This window comes from Narcine bancroftii, chromosome 1 (assembly GCF_036971445.1).
Source record: "Narcine bancroftii isolate sNarBan1 chromosome 1, sNarBan1.hap1, whole genome shotgun sequence".
Lineage (NCBI taxonomy): Eukaryota > Metazoa > Chordata > Chondrichthyes > Torpediniformes > Narcinidae > Narcine > Narcine bancroftii.
In genome coordinates this window covers 494,255,224-494,273,649 of record NC_091469.1, presented here as the reverse complement: position 1 = coordinate 494,273,649, position 18,426 = coordinate 494,255,224, and the positions used below count along the sequence as shown (strand labels likewise).

Below are 18,426 nucleotides of genomic sequence, written 5' to 3'. Positions count from 1 at the left end.
GGTTCAGGTATCATCAGTGGTAGAAAAATAATAGTGTTTCAGGCCAGGAACCTTCATCGAGACTCGATAAAGTGGTTTGGCTCAAAGTGTTGACCATTCAACAGATGATGTTTAGCTCCAGACTCCAGCAGTCTCTGGTGACCGAGCTTTTTACAAGTCCAGTTTATTGTCATCTCATTGTACAAGAACAACCCGATGAAATAGCGTTTTCCGGTCCTCGGTGCAAAACATGCAGACACATAATCAGACATAACACACGTACAGACAAACAATACACATATTGTTTTGTACAAAGGAGAGTCTCGGATGGTCAGTGGGAGACGTTCCTTTGGTCATTCAGCATTCTCACTGCCCATGGGAAGAAGTTGTTCCTCAGCCTGGTGGTGCTGGCTCTGATCCTCCTATATCTTTTCCCTGACAGGAGCAGCTGAAAGATGCTGTGTGCACGGTGGAGGGGATCCTCAATGATTTTTGTGCATTTTTTCATTCAACAATCCTGTTAAATCATGTTGATGGCTGGGGGGGGGGGGGGGGGGGGGAGACTCCAGTGATCCTCTCTGACACTCCTTATGATCCTGTGGATTGACTTCCAATCCAGTTCTCTGCAGCAACTGTATCACACTAATGCAGATCAATAGAAGGTTGACATAATGGTGAGTGCTTCATTCTTCTCAGGAAGTGCAGCTTCTGTTCCACTTGCCTGTGGAAGAATGCTGTTTCATCTGGTTGTAGATGTACAGACAGATGATAATCAACTGAATTTGAATTGCAGTGTAGAGAAAAGAAGAAAGTCTTGCTTTTGGCACTGTTTATCACAGACTACGACACAATGCAAATGGGGATTATAGAAACATTTGGACAGGCTCCGTGAATCATACACCTCGAACAGCGCTGGGACCCTGCGGATACCCAAGAATTCCTGAAGGAGAGCAGGGCGCCTGGTCCCGAGACCCGATGCTGACGCTGGAAGGGAGTTCACAGGCATGCGAAGTGTGTTCTTCCCTGACAGGCGGGAGGTAGGATGGCAGCACAGGGGAACAACTTCCATCAGTGCAGAGACCAAGTCTGGTTCAACAGGCACTTCTCAGCACCACAGGGTGCATGCGATGCCGTGGGCTGCTGCACTGATGCCTCCCACCCTGTACTCCTCATCCATGGCCCCCATAGATTTCTTCTGCTTTGTATCATCAATCTTGCTGTGATGCATTGTGGGCGGCAGGCACGTGCATTTCTCTGGTGCTGGCAGAGCGGTTCTGGCTATGTGGGGGTTTATGTGTAACAAAGACCATTACTTTCTCTTTCCTTTGCTCAGCTGACGGAGTCCGGGAAGGTGGACAGGCGAATTGTGGCTATTCAGTTCTACAGACCTTGCTGGGATCCAAACCCTGGTAGGAATTTGGCTACAGTTGGAACTGACACAAAGCAGAAAACACTGGCAGCGTGGAAGGCAGTGGTTCTCCACCTTTTTCTTTCCACTCACATACCAGTTGAAGTAATCCCTTACTAATCCCTTACATTGCATGCTGCAGGTGCTCTGTGATTAGTAAGGGATTTCTTCAAGTAGTTTGAGTGGGAGCAGATAAAGGTCAAGAACCACTGGTCTAAGGGCTCGAACTCCATGTGTTGACAATTCTTTTCCTCCCACTAAAGTCCCTTGAGGCATTTACTTCCTCCAGCAGATTGGATTTGCTTCACATTCTAAAATTTGCAGTCACGAGATCAAGGAACAGAAGAAGGTCATTCGGCCCATTGAGTCTACTCTGCCACTCCAACATGAGCTAAACCAGTCACACCTCTAATTCCAAATTTTGACCTTTTCCCCATATCCCTTGATACCCTGACTAATTAGATACCTATCAATCTCCTCCTTAAACTCCCCAAAAGAACAGGCCTCTATAGCTGTATGTGGTGATGAATTCCACAAATTCACGACCCTCTGGCGAAAGAAATGTCTCCTCATCTCTATTTTTAATGGGTCCCTTCTCATTCTAAGACTGTGCCCTCTTGTCCTCAACTCACCCACCAAGGGAAAAATCTTATTCACCTCCACTCTGTCTAATCCTTTCAGCATTTGATATGTTTCTATGCGATTCCCTCTCATTCTTCTAGACTCTAATTAATATTGTCCAAGGGTCACTAAATGTTCCTCACATGTTAGCCCCTTGCTTTCCAGGAATCATCCTGATAAATCTTCTCTGACATCTCTCCAACATTATTGCATCCCTTCTCAGATAAAGGACCCAAAACTGCGCACAGTTCTCCAAATGAGGTCTCACCAGTACCCCATAGAGCACACATGTCAAACTCAGGCCCGCGGGCCAAATTTGGCCCGTGATATAATTATATTTGGCCCGCAAGATCATATCAAATATGTATTAGAGCTGGCCCGCTGGCCACTGCGCCAGTATAGCGCATGCACAGCTAATACTACAAATCCCAGAATGCTTTGCAAATGCGTTGGTGTCGGCCCGTCAGCCCGCTAATCGCCCCCACCTCCTCTCTTTACTTTCATTAGCATCTGTGACCTGTCACCCAACTCACATGTAATAAACCCCTCACGAAAAATGGCCAAACGAAAGACAGAAAACAGGACCTTTCAAGACAGGTGGGAGGCAAACTCTGACCCCAGAGTTTGATGAACTTGCATCTAAGAAGAGATGCCAAGTATCTGGTTTAGACCCAGGTGCATCAGAGTAAATCACAGTGGAGCAAGCTAAGCTTGGATTCATATTTTCTTTGGTTCACTTTGGACTGTTCGTAGTTGAAAGATTGGATTTTCATTGAAGCAAGTTGTTATTTTTTTGACTTGTTGGCTTGTGAAAAAAAATACATTTAAAAGGAGCTTAAAGGCTAGAGAGAAATATTATTTATTGAATATTTTATTTCTCGTTTGTTCATGCTTCTTCTGGAAAGAGTTTAACCCAAACTATTATTAAACATTTATTTTAATAAGAAAAAGTTTAACATTACATATGTTGAAAGAGAAAACATGCAGATGTTGTTGAAAATTTTCAATAAATATTTAGTTTGGCCCACGACTTAGTCCAAGTTTTTAATTTTGGCCCTCTGTGAATTGGAGTTTGACGCCCCTGCCCTAGAGCCTCATCAATGCCCCTTTACTCTGAAACACTATTCCTCTTGAAATGAAGACCAATATAGCATTCGCTTTCTTTACTGCCGATCCAACCAGGTGGTTAATCTTTAGGTTATCCTGCATGAGGACCCCCAAATCTCTTTGCACTTCCAAATTTTGAATTTTCTCCCCATGCAAATAATAATCTACCTGTTTATTTCCTCTTCCAAAGTGTATAACTGCACATTTCTCCACATTGAATCTCATCTGCCATTTCTTTACCCGCTCTCATAAACTCCAAATCTCTGCAACCTTTCAGTTTTTTCAACACTTCCTACTCCATCACCTATCTTGGTGTCATCTGCAAACTTTGCCACAAAACCATTCAATCCATAATCTAACTCATTGATATATGTTGTAAAAAGAAGTTGCCCCAACTCCGAATGCTGTGGACATCACTAATAACTGGCAACCCACCAGAACAGGATCCCTTTATTCCCATCCTTTGCTTCCTGTCTATCAGCCAATGTTCCATCCAATTTAATATCTTTCCTGAAATTCCATGGGCTCCCATCTTATTAAGCAGCCTCTTATGCAGCACCTTATCGAAGGCCTTTTGGAAATTTAAATACACAACATCCACAGCCTCTCCTTTGTCCATCCTACTTGGGATTTCCTCAAAAAATTCCTATAGGTTGGTCAGGCAGGATGCTTCCTTCATGAACTCATGCCTGCTTGGACCTGTCATGTCATGCTCCTTGAGGTATTTCATAACCTTGCCCTTGAGGATCGACTCCAATAACTTTCCAACTACCGATGTCAGCCTATAATTTCCTTTTTTTCTGCCTCCCTCCTTTCTTAAACAGCGGAACTACATTTGTGACCTTCCAGTCCTCTGGAACCGTGCCAGAATCTATTGGTTCTTGGAAAATCATTTCCAATGCCTCCACAATCTCCAAAGCCACCTCCTTCAGGATCCGTTGGTCACCTCATCTGGTCTGAGAGACTTATCTATCTTTAGTCTATTTAGCTTAACAAGCACTTTCTCTCTCATAATATTGACTGTACTTTATTCTATTCTGAGACCCCTGACTATCGGCTATATTGCTATTGTCTTCCTCAGTGAAGACTGAGGCAAAATCCTCATTTAGTTCCTCTGCCATCTCTTTGTTACCCATTGTAATTTCTCCAGCATCATTTAAATCAAACCTATATCTAGCCCATGAGGGGTCAAGCCCACGAATGCCCCTCCCCCTAGCACTAACCGTGACTCAACCCATAAGGATTCTACCCCTTCTGACCCTATGTCACTTCTTTCTAGTGATTTAACATCATCACTTTCCATTAGGGCCACATGACCCCCTCTACCTAACTGCCTATCTCTCCCCTTGGACATTTAGCTCCCAATTACATCCATCATTAAGTCATGCCTCAGCGATGGCCACAATGTCCTATCTTTCAATTTGTAGCTGTTCAACTCCAATGAATACAACCCAAGAGCTGCCAAACGCTCCTCGTACATTATCCCTTGCATTCTGGGAATCATACTAGTCAATCTCCTCTGCACCCTTTCCAACAACATCACATCCTTTCTAAGATAGGGGGCCCAAAACTCCACACAGTACTTCAAATGAGGCCTCACCAGTTCCCCATGGAGCCTCATCAACACCTCTCTGCTCTTATACACTATTCCTCTTGAAATGAAGGCCAACATAGCATTCACATTCACTTTCTTCAATACCAGTTTCATCTGGTCATTAACTTTTAGGTTTCCTTGCACAAGGACACCCAGGTCCCTTTGCACCTCCGAGGTCTGAATCTTCACCCCATCCAAATAGTATTTTGCCTGTTTATTTCCACTGCCAAAATGTACAACTATACGTTTCTCTATGTTAAATCTCATCTGCCATAATTTTGCCCAGTCTCCTAATCTGTCTATATCCTTCTGCCACTTTATGTTTTCTACCACACTTCCTGCTATGCCACCTATCTTGGTGTCATCTGCAAATTTGGCCACAAGACCACTGATACCACCATCCAAATCATTAATATAAATTGTAAACAGCAGTGGCCCCAATACCGACCCCTGCGGAACACCACTCGTTACAGGCAGCCATCCAGAATGAGAACCCTTAATTTCAACCCTTTGCTTCCTGCCTATCAGCCACTTCTCTATCCAGTTTAATAACTTCCCTGTAATTCCATGGGCCCTCATCTTATTTAGCAGCCTAATGTGTGGCACCTTATTGAAAACCTTTTGAAAATCTAAATTATACAACATCCACAGTCTCTCCTTTGTCGCATGAAATTTCTTCAAGAAACTCTAATAGGTTGGTCAAGCAGGATCTACCCTTTAAAAAACCATGCTGACTTGGACCTACCCTGTCATGCATCTCTAGGTAGTTCATCACATCCTTGAGGATCGACTCTAATATCTTCCCAACCACCAAAGTCAGACTAACATACAAGTCTCTCTTTGAAGGGAATTCTGTGAGAGTCTCTCTAACTGTTCCCCCTCTGGAATGCTCTGCTCTCAAGCAGCAACTGCAAACTTCCCTCTTTAACTCCGTTCAGCTGCTCCACCGCGAAGTCTCTTCAAGCAATTCACACCTAAAGAGGTTTTTCCTTTGCCCCAATGATGCAAAGATGGGACGAGAGGCATTTAGTTAAAAACACACCAAAACTCAGCTGGTCTTTTTAGCGTCTGTAGGAGACAAAGATATATTACAGAAACTGGAAATCTCAGAATTCAAGCAAAGAGACAGGAACCCAGGCCAACAAAAGGTGTTAATTGGATATGACAAGAGAAGGTGAGAATTGATCATGTTTGTACGAAAGGAGACAGGGAATGTAGAGACGGAGATAAGGAAAGGTCACAGGGCAAAGGAGATTAACAAAAGCCAAAGAAGTCAATGCCATCCAGTTGGAAGGTGCCCAGTGGGAAGATGAGGTGTTGTTCCTCCAATTCTCAGTCTGGCACATGAGACCATGGTCAGACATGTCAACAAGAGAATGGGATGGGGAACTGAAATAGGTGGCCACTGGGAGATCCACATTATTGTGTTGGACAAAGCCAAATCGATCTTCCAGTCTGTGTCCAATATTTCCGATGTAGAGGAGCACCGGATGCAGTCGTTGACCCCTGCAGACTCACAAGTGAAATGTTGCTTCACGTGGAAGGACAGTTTGGGGCCCTGAATGGTGATGAGGCCCGAGTGGGCACAGTGGAGCATCTCATGCGGATACAGGAGTAGGTTCCAAGTGGACAGTGGGTGGGAAGGGAGGAGTGGACAAGGGAGTCTTGGAGGTGTGGTCCCTGTGGAAAGCAGAGAGGGGAGAATGTGCCTAGAGGTGGGATCATGAGGGGCAGGTAGTGCAGGAAGTCTGCAGAAGGGTTTAGACAGGTTGAAAGATTGGGCAAGGGAATGGCAGATAAAGTGCTGTGTGGAGAAGTGTATGATCATGCACTTTTGTAGAAGGAATAAAGGCATGGACTTTTAGCATTCAGAGGGACTTGGGAGTTCTCATGCAAGACTCCCTAAAAGTGAACGCACAAAGAATGAATGGGAAGGAAGGCAAATGGAATGCTGGCTCATTTCCAGATGGATAGAATATGAAAGCAGAGATGTAATGAGGTTTTATGAAGCATTAGTGAGAGCACAGCTTTGGGCTCCATATCAAAGGAAGGGTGTGTTGGCATTGGAGAGGGCCCAGAGAGGATTTACAAGGATGATCCCTGGAGTGAGGAATTTTCATACAAGGAGAATTTGGGGGCTCTAGGATTGTACTCGCTAGGGTTTAGAAGAATGAGGATGGGGTCTTATTGAAACCCATAGAATACTGAAAAGCCTGAATATTGTGGACGTGGAGAAGATGTTTTCTCTGGTGGGGGAGTCTGCGACCAGAGGGCCCATCCTCAGAATACAAAACGTCCCTTCAGAACAGAGAGGAGGAATTTCTTTACGCAGATGGTTGTGAATTTGGGCAATTCGTTGCCACGAGTGGCTGTGGAGGCTGATTCATTAGGGATATTTAAAAGCGGCGGTAGGAAGCAAATCAAGGGTTGGGGGGGGGTGGGGAAAGGCAGAAGAATGGGGTTGAAAAGAAAAGTAAATCAACCATGATGGAATGGCGGGGCAAGTTTTATGGACCAAATGGCCTAACCTGTTTACCTTCTTATATTACAGGCAGCAGCAGACATCAGGTCTGTGAACTTCGCAGCACTGGGAGAAGTTTCTTCACCTGGATTTTAAATCGGCCCCTGTGTGTCAGAGATAATCTCAGCTCCTAGTGCCCTGCACCACTTCCCCCAAGGCAGGGGTTTGCTCGCCATCCACAAAGCACCCGTTCAATGAAGGCTTCTCTGACCACAAAGCCCCACACTTGGCAAAGGGCTCCGCAGTAGCCATTCTGAGCAACATGCGTGCGCCTTTTGGGGGAGTTTGCAGTGCATTCTGGGTAAGGCACTTGTCGGGGATCAAAGCCAATTCAGCACCAGGCACTGGGAGCAGAGCACAGCACTGGGTCCCGGAACGGAGTGCTCCCGTGGTTCCAGGACTTGCAAAACCCGGCTAGAGAACGCTTCACCCCGGATCTTAGCCCTAGTCCCAGTCTCAGTGTTGATTTAACCTACTGCCAAGCTCTCTGGGAGTCTCGTGCTGTGCTGTGCTGTGCGCCCCTGGAAAGGACTACTTTGTTTATCACCTGCTCACACCCTATCATCCCCACAGCAATGAACCCACTTCAGTGCGACTGCGGGAAGAACTTTAAAAGGCTGAGTGAGTTAAAGAAACACCGGCGTATCCACACCGGGGAGAGGCCCTTTACCTGCCCTGAGTGTGGCAAGGGCTTCACTCAGACCTCCAACCTGCGGAGGCACCAGCTGCTCCACTCCGGGGAGAGGCCGTTCATCTGTCCCGAGTGTGGCAAGGGCTTCACTGAGTCGTCCCATCTGCTGACCCACCGGCGGGTCCACACCGGGGAGAGGCCTTACACCTGCCCCAAATGCGGCAAGGGTTTCAGCGAGCGATCAAACTTGACTACCCACCAGAAGATTCACAACAGTGACAGGCCATTTGTCTGCCCCGAGTGCGGGAAGGGCTTCACTCTTTCCTCCCACCTGCTGACCCACCAGCGGGTCCACACTGGGGAGAGGCCATTCACCTGCCCCGAGTGCGGTAAGGGCTTCATCCAATCCTCCCACCTGCTGAGACACCAGAGGTTCCACACTGGTGAGAGGCCCTTCGTTTGTCCCGAGTGCGGGAAGGGCTTCACCCAGTCCTCCAACCTTCTGATCCACCAACGAGTTCACACCAAAGAGAAACCGTTCACCTGCTTCGAGTGTGGGAAGGAGTTCACTCAGTCGAACAGTCTGGTGAAACACCAGCGAGTTCACACGTAAAGTTTGCATAGTGTGGAATATTTAAACATCACTCACTCAAACACCAGGAGAGACTGGAGTCCGTGATTATTGAGGCCACAAATCAAAACAGGTCTTGGTATTGTCAATTTGCGATGTTTTCAGGTTCAAGTTTATTGTCACATGTTCAAAGGTGCAGTGATAAGATTTGTTTTGGAGCAGTCTAGCTGACATCCCATACATAATCCAGCAAATAAGTTAGCATGCAGAGTTGGGGACAGATCAACTGGTATAAGGTTATGCACCATCAATAATGCCAAAAGACTGGAGTTTCATGATGACAGGCTTTTATAACCATAAGACTGGACACATGCTCCTGTTACAGGTCCGATTCCAGGATTTGTACTGAGGGAGGGACTCGGGCCTAATTTTTTTTATTGGGGAATTCCAATGGGAGGAATTACATGGAAGCGGCAGGTCTGCCGTACACAGACATACAGTACCAACATCACAGTGGTATCACCACATTCATCCCGTCGTTTAAAAAAAGTCCGACGGGGTGGAGTGGGTTTAGTGTCCATTACAAATTCACCTAATCCGGTGGTCTTCTGTGTCTTGGGGATCACTGTGGTGATAGCTGCGATGTTGCTACTGGTTCCTGGTCGATTTGGAACTGGTTGGCAGTTCATGTACCTGGTGACTGGGGTGGGGCGTGGATCGGGACAGCTGGTGCATTGGTCAGGATAGGGTGCCAGGATATGTACTGGTTAATGGTGGTTGTGGGTCTCATTGGATCAGTGACGATCTTGGAATCTCCTGTACATACCAGTTCCCAGACAGAGATTGTGTCTTCGTGCCCATCTGGGTATACACTATGTAGGCGTATTGGGGATTGGCATGGATGACGTGAACCTTCTCAACCAGTGGGTTGGTCTTACGGCCATGCACGTCTACGGAGCAGGGGATGTCAGCCAGGATGGTAGCGTTGTCCCCGACGTGGACTTCCTGGGTAAGTAAAACATTTATTCTTGTGGCATGGTGTTTGTGATTGTACACAGAAGAGATCTAATCACATGGAGGACCTCTTGCCAATGGGAAACAAGTAGGTCTCTTGATTTCAAGGCTGGAAGGAAAAAGCCTAGTGACCCCAGGGTGGCAGAGGTCGTCATGGAGAGCTTGGAGTCGGTTGGACTGCAATCTGGCACAAGCCCCTGGGACAGGGCATCTGAGGGCTTGTTGAGCTTCCCAGGCTGGTACAAGATATCATAGTTATAGTTGGAGACTTCTATTCTCCACCTCAGAATCTTATCATTTTTGATTTTCCCCTGCTAATTGTTAAACATAAAATGACTGCACGTTGGTCAGTCAGCAGGGTAAATCGTTTGCTATCCAGGTAGTGCCTCCAGTGTCACACTGCCTCACTGACTGCCTGGGCCTCCTCGATAGAGGAGTGCTGGATAAAAACGCCATAGGTCTGCCCACTTGGTTAAGAGTGGCGGCCAGGACAAAGTTGTGGCCTTGGCAATATCTCTGATGCAGGTGAAGGCTGCCCAGGCTTCCGCTGATAAGGGGAAGGAGGTGGCTTTCACTCGGGGTGGAGCCTTGTCTGCATAATTGGGGACTCACTGGGCGTAGTATGAGAAGAAGCCCAGGCACCTCTTTAGGCCTTTTGGCTGTGAGGGAGTGGGATCTCTATCAGGGAGCACGTGGGGTGAGGACTGATGATGCCATGTTGCACAACGCAACCAAGGATGGCCAAGTACATATATTTGTTTTTATTATAAGTGAGATTGAGAGCTTTGGCTGTTTGGAGGAATTTTTCTAAGTTTGCATCATGGTCCTGTAGGTCATGGCCACAGATGGTGACATTGTCCAAATAAGTGAATGTGGCCTTGAACCCCTGCTGGTCCACCATCTGGTCCATTTCTCTCTGAAAGACGGAGACACCAGTGATGACTCCGAAGGGGTAGAGTTGGCTCTCTGCCTTGAATGTGGTGAATGTGGCAGTCCTCTGGGTTGATGGGGAGCAGGCGGTATGGCCATTTTAAATCTATGGTGGGTGATCTGGTTCACTGTGTTGGCAGTATGGAGGAGGGGATACATACCCGGCTGCAGAGTTGTTCCCTGTTTTTGACCACCACGACCTGGGCTCTCCAAGGGTTAATGTTCGGTTCATTGACACTCTTGGCAGAAGCTGTTGCACCTCCGACCTAATGAATGCCCTGTCTCCAGTGTTGTATTGGTAACAACTGGCCTTCAGTCGGGTGAGATTAACGAACAGGGACAGGTGGTGTCCGGAGGGTGGAGAGCCCGCAGGTGGGACATGGTGGGCAGATCGTGCTATGCCACTTCGTCATGTGCAGCGGGAGGGCAGACAGTTTAAAGCTGGAGGTTGCAGACCATGGTGGGGGATGGGGCCTGTAGAATTCCATAGTGACATTCCTGAGGTGGCAGTGGAAGTCCAGCCTCAGTATCATTGGGGTTCAGAGCTGCAGCATTACTAACAGTTTAAAGTTTTTGTAGGTTGTGCCGTGTACGGTCATTGTCACCATGCAGTAGCCACAACTCCCCGCCAACTGAGATGTTGCAATTTGCCAGGAGAGTAGTTCCACAAGGTGTTGTGGTGCATAAAGCTCTCTGTGCTCCCACTATCAAATAGGCAGTTAGTGAGATGACCATTTACCTTGACCTCCATCATCAAATGGATGAGCTGGTGGGGGCTGTCCTGGTTGAGTACAATCGATGCCAGGACCAGGTTGTTGTCGGAGTTGCTCTCCGATTCGGACCAGCAAGATGGTGTCTGAGACCCAGGCTGATGAGATGGCGAGCACGCAGTACTGTTGCTCGGGGGCAGAAGTGGCACCAACCAAGATAGCGGCCCCCTATATCTGCATGCAAAGCTGTCATTCAGCAATTGGAAGTGATTCTGGCCAACATGGCGCCGGCCCCCACTGCCTGCACACAGCCCTGCTGGGGAGAGGGGAAGGTCTGGACTTACAGACTTTGGCAGAGTGTCCCTTTTTCCTACATCCTGAGCACACTGCTTCCTTGGCTGGGCAGCTCTTCTGGGGATGTTGTTGTTGGCCGCAGAAGTAGCACTTCTGGTGTTCTGCGGTGGCAGAGGTGAAGTCAAGATGTCCCATATAACCATTTACAGCACAGAACAGGCCAGTTCGGCCCTACTAGTCCATGCCGTAGCAAATCCACACCCTCCTAGTCCCACTGACCAGAACCCGGTCCATACCCCTCTAGTCCCCTCTTATCCATGTAACGATCCAGTCTTTCCTTAAATGTAACCAATGATCCCGCCTCGACCACGTCTGCCGGAAGCTTATTCCACATCCCCACCACCCTCTGCGTAAAGAAATTTCCCCTCATGTTCCCCTTATAATTTTCCCCCTTCAATCTTAAACCATGTCCTCTAGTTTGAATCTCCCCCTTTCTTAATTGGAAAAGTCTATCCACATTTACTCTGTCTGTCTCTTTTAAAATCTTAAACACCTCTATCAAGTCCCCTCTCAATCTTCTACACTCCAGAGAAAAAAGCCCCAGTCTGCACAACCTTTCCCTGTAAATCAGACCCTGAAATCCTGTCAACATTCTCGTGACCCTCTCTGCACTCTCTATTTTGTTTATATCTTTTCTATAATTTGGTGACCAAAACTGTACACAATACTCCAAATTTGGCCTCACCAATGCCTTGTACAATTTCATCATAACCTCCCTACTCTTGAATTCAGTACTCCGATTTATGAAGGCCAACATTCCAAATGCCTTGTTCACCACACCATCTATGTGAGTATCAGCCTTGAGGGTACTATTAAATCCCTTGGTTGCTCTGCACTCCTCAATTGTCTACCATTCAATGTATATGACCTATTTAAATTTGCCTTTCCAAAATGAAGCACCTCACATTTATCTGTATTAAATTCCATCAGCCATTTCTCAGCCCACACCTCCAGCCTTCCTAAATCACCTTTTAATCTATGGTAATCTACCTCACTGTCCACAACACCACCAATCTTTGTATCATCCGCAAACTTGCTTATCCAATTCTCCACCCCTACATCCAGATCGTTAATATATATAACAAATAATAGTGGACCCAGGACCGAACCCTGAGGAACTCCACTAGTCACCGGCCTCCAATTGGACAAACAATTTTCTACCACTACTCTCTGACACCTCCCATCCAACCACTGCTGAATCCATTTCACTACCTCTTTATTTATACCTAATGCCTCCACCTTTTTTTCTAACCTCCTGTGGGGAACTTTGTCAAAAGCTTTACTAAAGTCCAAATAGACAACATCCACAGCTTTCCCTTCATCAACCTTTTTTGTAACCCCCTCGAAGAACTCAATCAGGTTTATCAAGCATGATCTACCCCTGACAAAACCATGCTGATTACTCCCTATCAATCCCTGTACCTCCAAAAATTTGGAAATAGCATCCCTCAGAACACTTTCCATCAACTTGCCCACCACAGACGTCAGACTTACAGGCCTATAATTCCGAGGTTTGCATTTGGACCTTTTCTTAAACAGAGGAACCACATGCGCCACCCTCCAATCTTTTGGCACCACCCCTGTGGCCAGTGACATCCTAAATATCTCTGTTAATGGCCCCACTAACTATCCCCTAGCCTCCCTGAGTGTCCTAGGGAATATTTTGTGCGGTCCGGGTGATTTATCCACCTTTATCTTTTTTAACACCGCCATCACTACCTCCTTGGTTATCCTTATATGCTTCATGACCTCCCCACTATTTTTCTTGACTTCAACTGGTTCAACATTTTTTTCCCTAGTGAATACCGAGGCAAAGAAATCATTCAAAATTTCCCCCATTTCCTCAGACTTCTCACTCAGCCTACCCTCGCTATCTACAAGGGACCAATTTTATCTCTCACTAATCTTTTACTTTTAATGTGCCTATAGAAACCCTTTGGATTTATTTTTACTCTGTCAGCCAAAGCCTCTTCGTGGCTTTTTTTGGCCTTTCTAATTTATTTCTTAAGATTCCTTCTACACTCCTTGTAGTCCTCCTTCAACTTCTCAGCTCCCTGCTCTTTACACCTCCCTTTTTCTCCTAACCAAATTTCCAATATTCCTCAAGATGGCAGTGCCTGCGTTCCCCATGTGATGGTCGCGTTGTTGGAGGAAAATAAGTCCATGTTCTGAGGGCTACTTCGAAAGCCCACTGAAAGGTCAGTTTGTTCAGTTCCAGCAGTCACCGGCTGGTGTAGTCTGATGGGATGTCTGCTATGCTGTGTCCTGAATGAGTTCACTGTATAGACCTCAGCAGTAACGTCCCTGCAGCCTCTGGCTATTGCGAATCAATGTCTCACTTGTCTGGCCTCAGCAACTTGTCCATTGCAATAAATAAACTTCATGGTAATAAAACTGATACTATCAATAACACCAAAAGGCGGAGTTACTTGACGACAGGCTTTTATTACCATAAGACGGACACATGCTCCTGTTGCTGGCCCAATTCCAGGATTCATACTGAGGGAGGGACTCGGGTGTAATTGCCTTTATTGTGGAATTCCAGGGGGAGGAGTTACAGGGAGGGGGTGGGCCAGTCATACACAGAGATACAGTACCAATGATATAAGAGTATCACCACATAGGGGAAAAGCAGCAGCATTTTGAAAGTGTGGGGATTATTCAAGAGTCTGAGAACGGGACAGAAACTGCCCTTGAATCTGGTGGTACGTGATCTCACACTGATGAATCTTCTCCATGAGGAGGAGGGAGTCTTTTTATTGTCTTGGTTGCTTTTTCAAAGCTGCAGGAAGTGGAGGTGGAATGGATGCTCTCATCAATGTTAGTGACTCTGATAATACAGCAAAGTTGAAGGCTCTCTGGATCATAAAACCAGTTCTGCTGAGTTAACCTACCCAGTGAGGGGAAGGGGGGAGGGTATTCGTACAGATTCCTTACAAGTAGGACTGGATTTGAACCTGGGTCATTGGTGCTATAATAATGTTCTGGTAACCGTTCTACCATTTACAGGAACTGAATTTCATGTCCTGGATCGATACCAAATAAAGCAGATGTGTTTGAACTGTGTCTCACCCCCTTGTATTTCTGTAATACACTCAATGTAGAGAACAGAGACCCGGCCATTCAGTCCATCTGGGGCCACACTGGGCGCATCCTGGTATCTCCCTCCTGTCTGTGTTTCTGCTCTATACCAGCCCCCAACCACCTCACCCTGCTGGAAAACTCTTCTGTTTCTTTCTCCTCTCTGTGTTCACTGAACTTCCACTTCAGGGTAAGAAACAGGAGTAGGCCATCTGGCCCCTCGAGTCTGCTCTGCCAGTCGATAAGATCATGGCTGATATGTTAAAAATCGATCCATTTGTGTCGAAAATACTTCATTAGGCAGAGATTTCCACAGATTCACCATTCTGTGAGAAGCCAATTTCTGGTTCTGCCCAGATGGTGAGATGCTATGGAGAAACTCACCAGGTCATCAAACATCGTAGAAAGTGAAGGGGAACCAACATTTTGGGCCTCAGCTGATCCTTTCTTTCCTGCGGATGCTGCGTGACCTGCTGAGTTTCTCCAGGAAGTTTGTGTATTGTACTCAACCCGAAACCCCACATCTGTAGATGTTCTTGTTTAACTCCAAACAGATGGTGCCAATGGCGACCTCCAATTTTCAGTCACCCCTTCCCCATCTCTCTCTTTCTCCCATCTCTCTGACTTCCTTCCTCCAGCTCTCTCCCCCATTCCTTTCCCTTATTAGAGAGCATATTTGACTCTTCCCCATCACCTCTTGGCTCCTTTATCCATCTGTATCTATTTGCTGGTCTGAGCTCTGCCCACCCTCACCCTATTTTCATGTTTGCCTGATTTTTGGCGTAATTTAGAAGGGCTGAGGCCTGGAATGTAAACTGCCAATCACTTTCCCTGGACGCCACATGACCTGCTGAGTCCCTCCAGGCACTTCTATGCATTGTCCTCATTATGCCTGTCTTAAATCTACTCCCCCATAACTTGAGGCTCTGTCTCCAGTTCTGAACATAAAAAAAAAACCTACAGCACAATACAGGCCTTTCAGCCTGACAAGTTTTGCTGAACCATCTTGGAAATTACTAGGCTTGCCCATAGCCCCCTCTTTTTCTTAGCACCATGTACCTATTCAAAAGTCTCTTAAAGGACCCGCTTCCACCACTCTCTATATAAAAAAGCGTAACCCTGACATCTCTCTTCCAACTCCCCAACACCTTAAACCCATGTCCTCTTGTGGTAACTATTTCAGCCCTGGGAAAAAGCCTCTGACTAGTTACACCTTAAACCCATGTCCTCTTGTGGTAACTATTTCAGCCCTGGGAAAAAGCCTCTGACTAATTACACAATCAATGCCTGATCATCTTAGACACCTCTATCAGGCCACCTCTCATCCTCCACCGCTCCAAGGAGAAAAGGCTGAGTTCACTCAACCTGTTTTCATAAGGTATGCTCCATAATCCAGACAACATCCTCGTAAATCTCCTCTGCACCTTTTCTATGGCTTCCACATCCTTCGGTAGTGAGAGGACCAGAACTGCGCACAGTCCTCCAAGAGGTGATGGTGCAACATTACCTCTCGGCTCCTAAATTCAATTCCATGATTAATGAAGGTCAATACATGGTATCCCTTCCTAACCACAGAATCAACCTGCTGTGACATTCTCCCATTGTTCCATTCATTTATTTATGTGGGACTGTCCCTTTAAGAGAATAGATTTAATACAACCTTGCAGGTTTTGGAAAATAACTTTGAACTAGCAGCAGGCTTTGAAGTCAGCATGTTCCACTAGTTGATGCATTTTCAGAGTGAAGGGAGGCCCTGGAGAAGCCAGGGCAGAGCCCATGAGACTAGCTTATTGAAAAGACAGTGCACAGTTTGCTCAGGAGGCTATTTTAAGAAGGCAGCACAAGAGTAAAGAGCTCTCTGACCTCCTTTGTAGGAATGAGGAACTCACGTGGCCTCACTGTGTGGTTATGGACAAATTGTCATCCCTTCCACCTGTTATGGAGAGATGAGAAGACAACTTCAACTGACCCACGAAAAAGGTTCTAATTGCAGAAGAAATACTGTACTTGGATAGGGACCAGAGTGAGGATCACGAGTTTGGCTGATCCACAAAAAGGATTCTGGAAGATTTGTGAGCATCACTTGTTTTGTGTCCCTGTGCCAAAGAAGAGTGGAGTTTTGGTTGGCACTTGCTAAAAAGGGAATTTCTCTGAAGCACCTCAACAAGAATTTTGTGAGTGAATCAAACACTTGCTAAAAAGGGAATTTCTCTGAAGCACCTCAACAAGAATTTTGTGAGTGAATCAACGTTCTGACAACCCCCCCCCCCCCCCCCCCCACCGCTATGTCTTTCTCCCTCTTCATCTTAAGCCTGCATATCTGACCCATCTAAGGTCTGTATGCCTTAATGCCTTAACCATCATGTCATCACTGATGCTTTACGAGAATTGAACCTTGAGCTCTCATGGCTTGGGGTCGTCCCCACACACCAATATATTCACGCACATTTAAGTGACATAAGTGTAGATAAATCTAGTTAAGTTTAGATAAGTTGTAGCAGGCCGGATCGCCACCCGTGCAGCTGGCCAAAGGGCTGTGCAATGCTGCGGGCCTAATCATGGAGTTGCACAGCCCTTCGGCCAGCTGCACGGGTGGTGATTTGATCCGCTATGTTGCATGGCTGTTCAGCCAACTGCTTGGCGGCCATTTGGCCCGCCATTCGGCCTGTACACCAGAATTGTCACCCAAAGATGATAAACTGGCTGCGTGAGCATTCGGTGGGTGCCTTTGTCTCCTGAGCTGTGGCATATTGGGGTCGGGTCCCAATGTGCTGGTTTGAGTCTGTCCATGGTAAACAGTTCAGAATGTCACCCAATGTCTAAACTGATCATGTGGAAAGAGCCATTGTACAGCCATTGCAATGGTGTTCCTGGGGCTTGTCTATGCACGAAGACAAAGTCAGTGTCGAGGAGGGCTGGAGGCATATGCTGTTTGGACAGTCAATGCCAGTTGGTTGGAATTGGTTTCCTTACTGCGATGTGGTTTCAAAGCTGCTGATACACAGAGGGCAGGAGTCAGACGAGAAGTGAATGCCACCTGGAACTGAGAGAACTGAACCATGAACCATTTCTGTGGATGACGCTGGCATCCCTTCCTTGAGGGCGATGCACACTCACAGCAGAACCCATGGCAACTCATCTACCCAGCCGGGTCTGGTGAGTCGGGCTTTGAATGCAGCCTTGAGTTGTCGATGGAAACGTTCCACAAGACCATTGGACTGCGGGTGGTACGCTGTGGTGTGGTGCAGTTTCGTGCCACTAAAGTACACAAGGACAGTCCATAATGCGGAGGTGAATTGTGCTCCACGGTCTGATGTGATATGTATGGGAACTCAGAATCTTGCAATCCAATTGGCAATAAACACTCATGGTGCATGTCTTAGCTTCACTGGATGGCAGTGGGATGACCTCTGGAGGCAGGCCATCAGCTCAGCCTTCACGTGCCTATGGAACCATTCCACCAGGCCATTCAACTGCAGGTGGTGGGCTGTCATGTGATGGAGCTGTATTCCCAGCAGTCGTGACAAAATGTCCAAGAGCACAGAGGAAAACTTTGGGCTTCTGTCGGATGTGATATGTGTGGTTCAGCCAAACTGAGAGACCAAGGCAGAAATAAAAGTTCTGGAACATGAATTGGTCGATGAGCCCGTCATAGGACCCGCCACCAGCCACCAAGTTGATGACCGTTAACAAGTACGTGGTTCTAGACCCTCGTGACACCAGAAGCGGGCTGACAATGTCAACATGCACATGGTCGAATCTGTGCTGCGGTGGCTGGAAAGGCTGAAGTGGCACCTTCATGCGCCTTTGCACTTTTGCAGATTGGCCATCCATGCACATCCTTGCCCAGTACGTGATCTACTCTTTGAGTCCATGCCATACAATCTTGTCGGCGGAATCATTGG

At 46.9% G+C, this 18,426-nt stretch overlaps 1 protein-coding gene across 1 annotated transcript in view; it reads left to right on the top strand.

The window, feature by feature from the left end:
- The window catches only part of LOC138752021 (zinc finger protein 271-like), a 100,691-nt gene extending 86,190 nt beyond the window's left edge, over positions 1-14,501 (top strand). The window contains exon 4 of the mRNA XM_069915183.1: positions 7,847-14,501. Coding sequence (XP_069771284.1) covers positions 7,847-8,474 — 628 coding nt within the window. The 3' untranslated portion in view covers positions 8,475-14,501. The remainder of the gene's footprint in view (positions 1-7,846) is intronic.
- Positions 14,502-18,426: the final 3,925 nt, after the last annotated feature.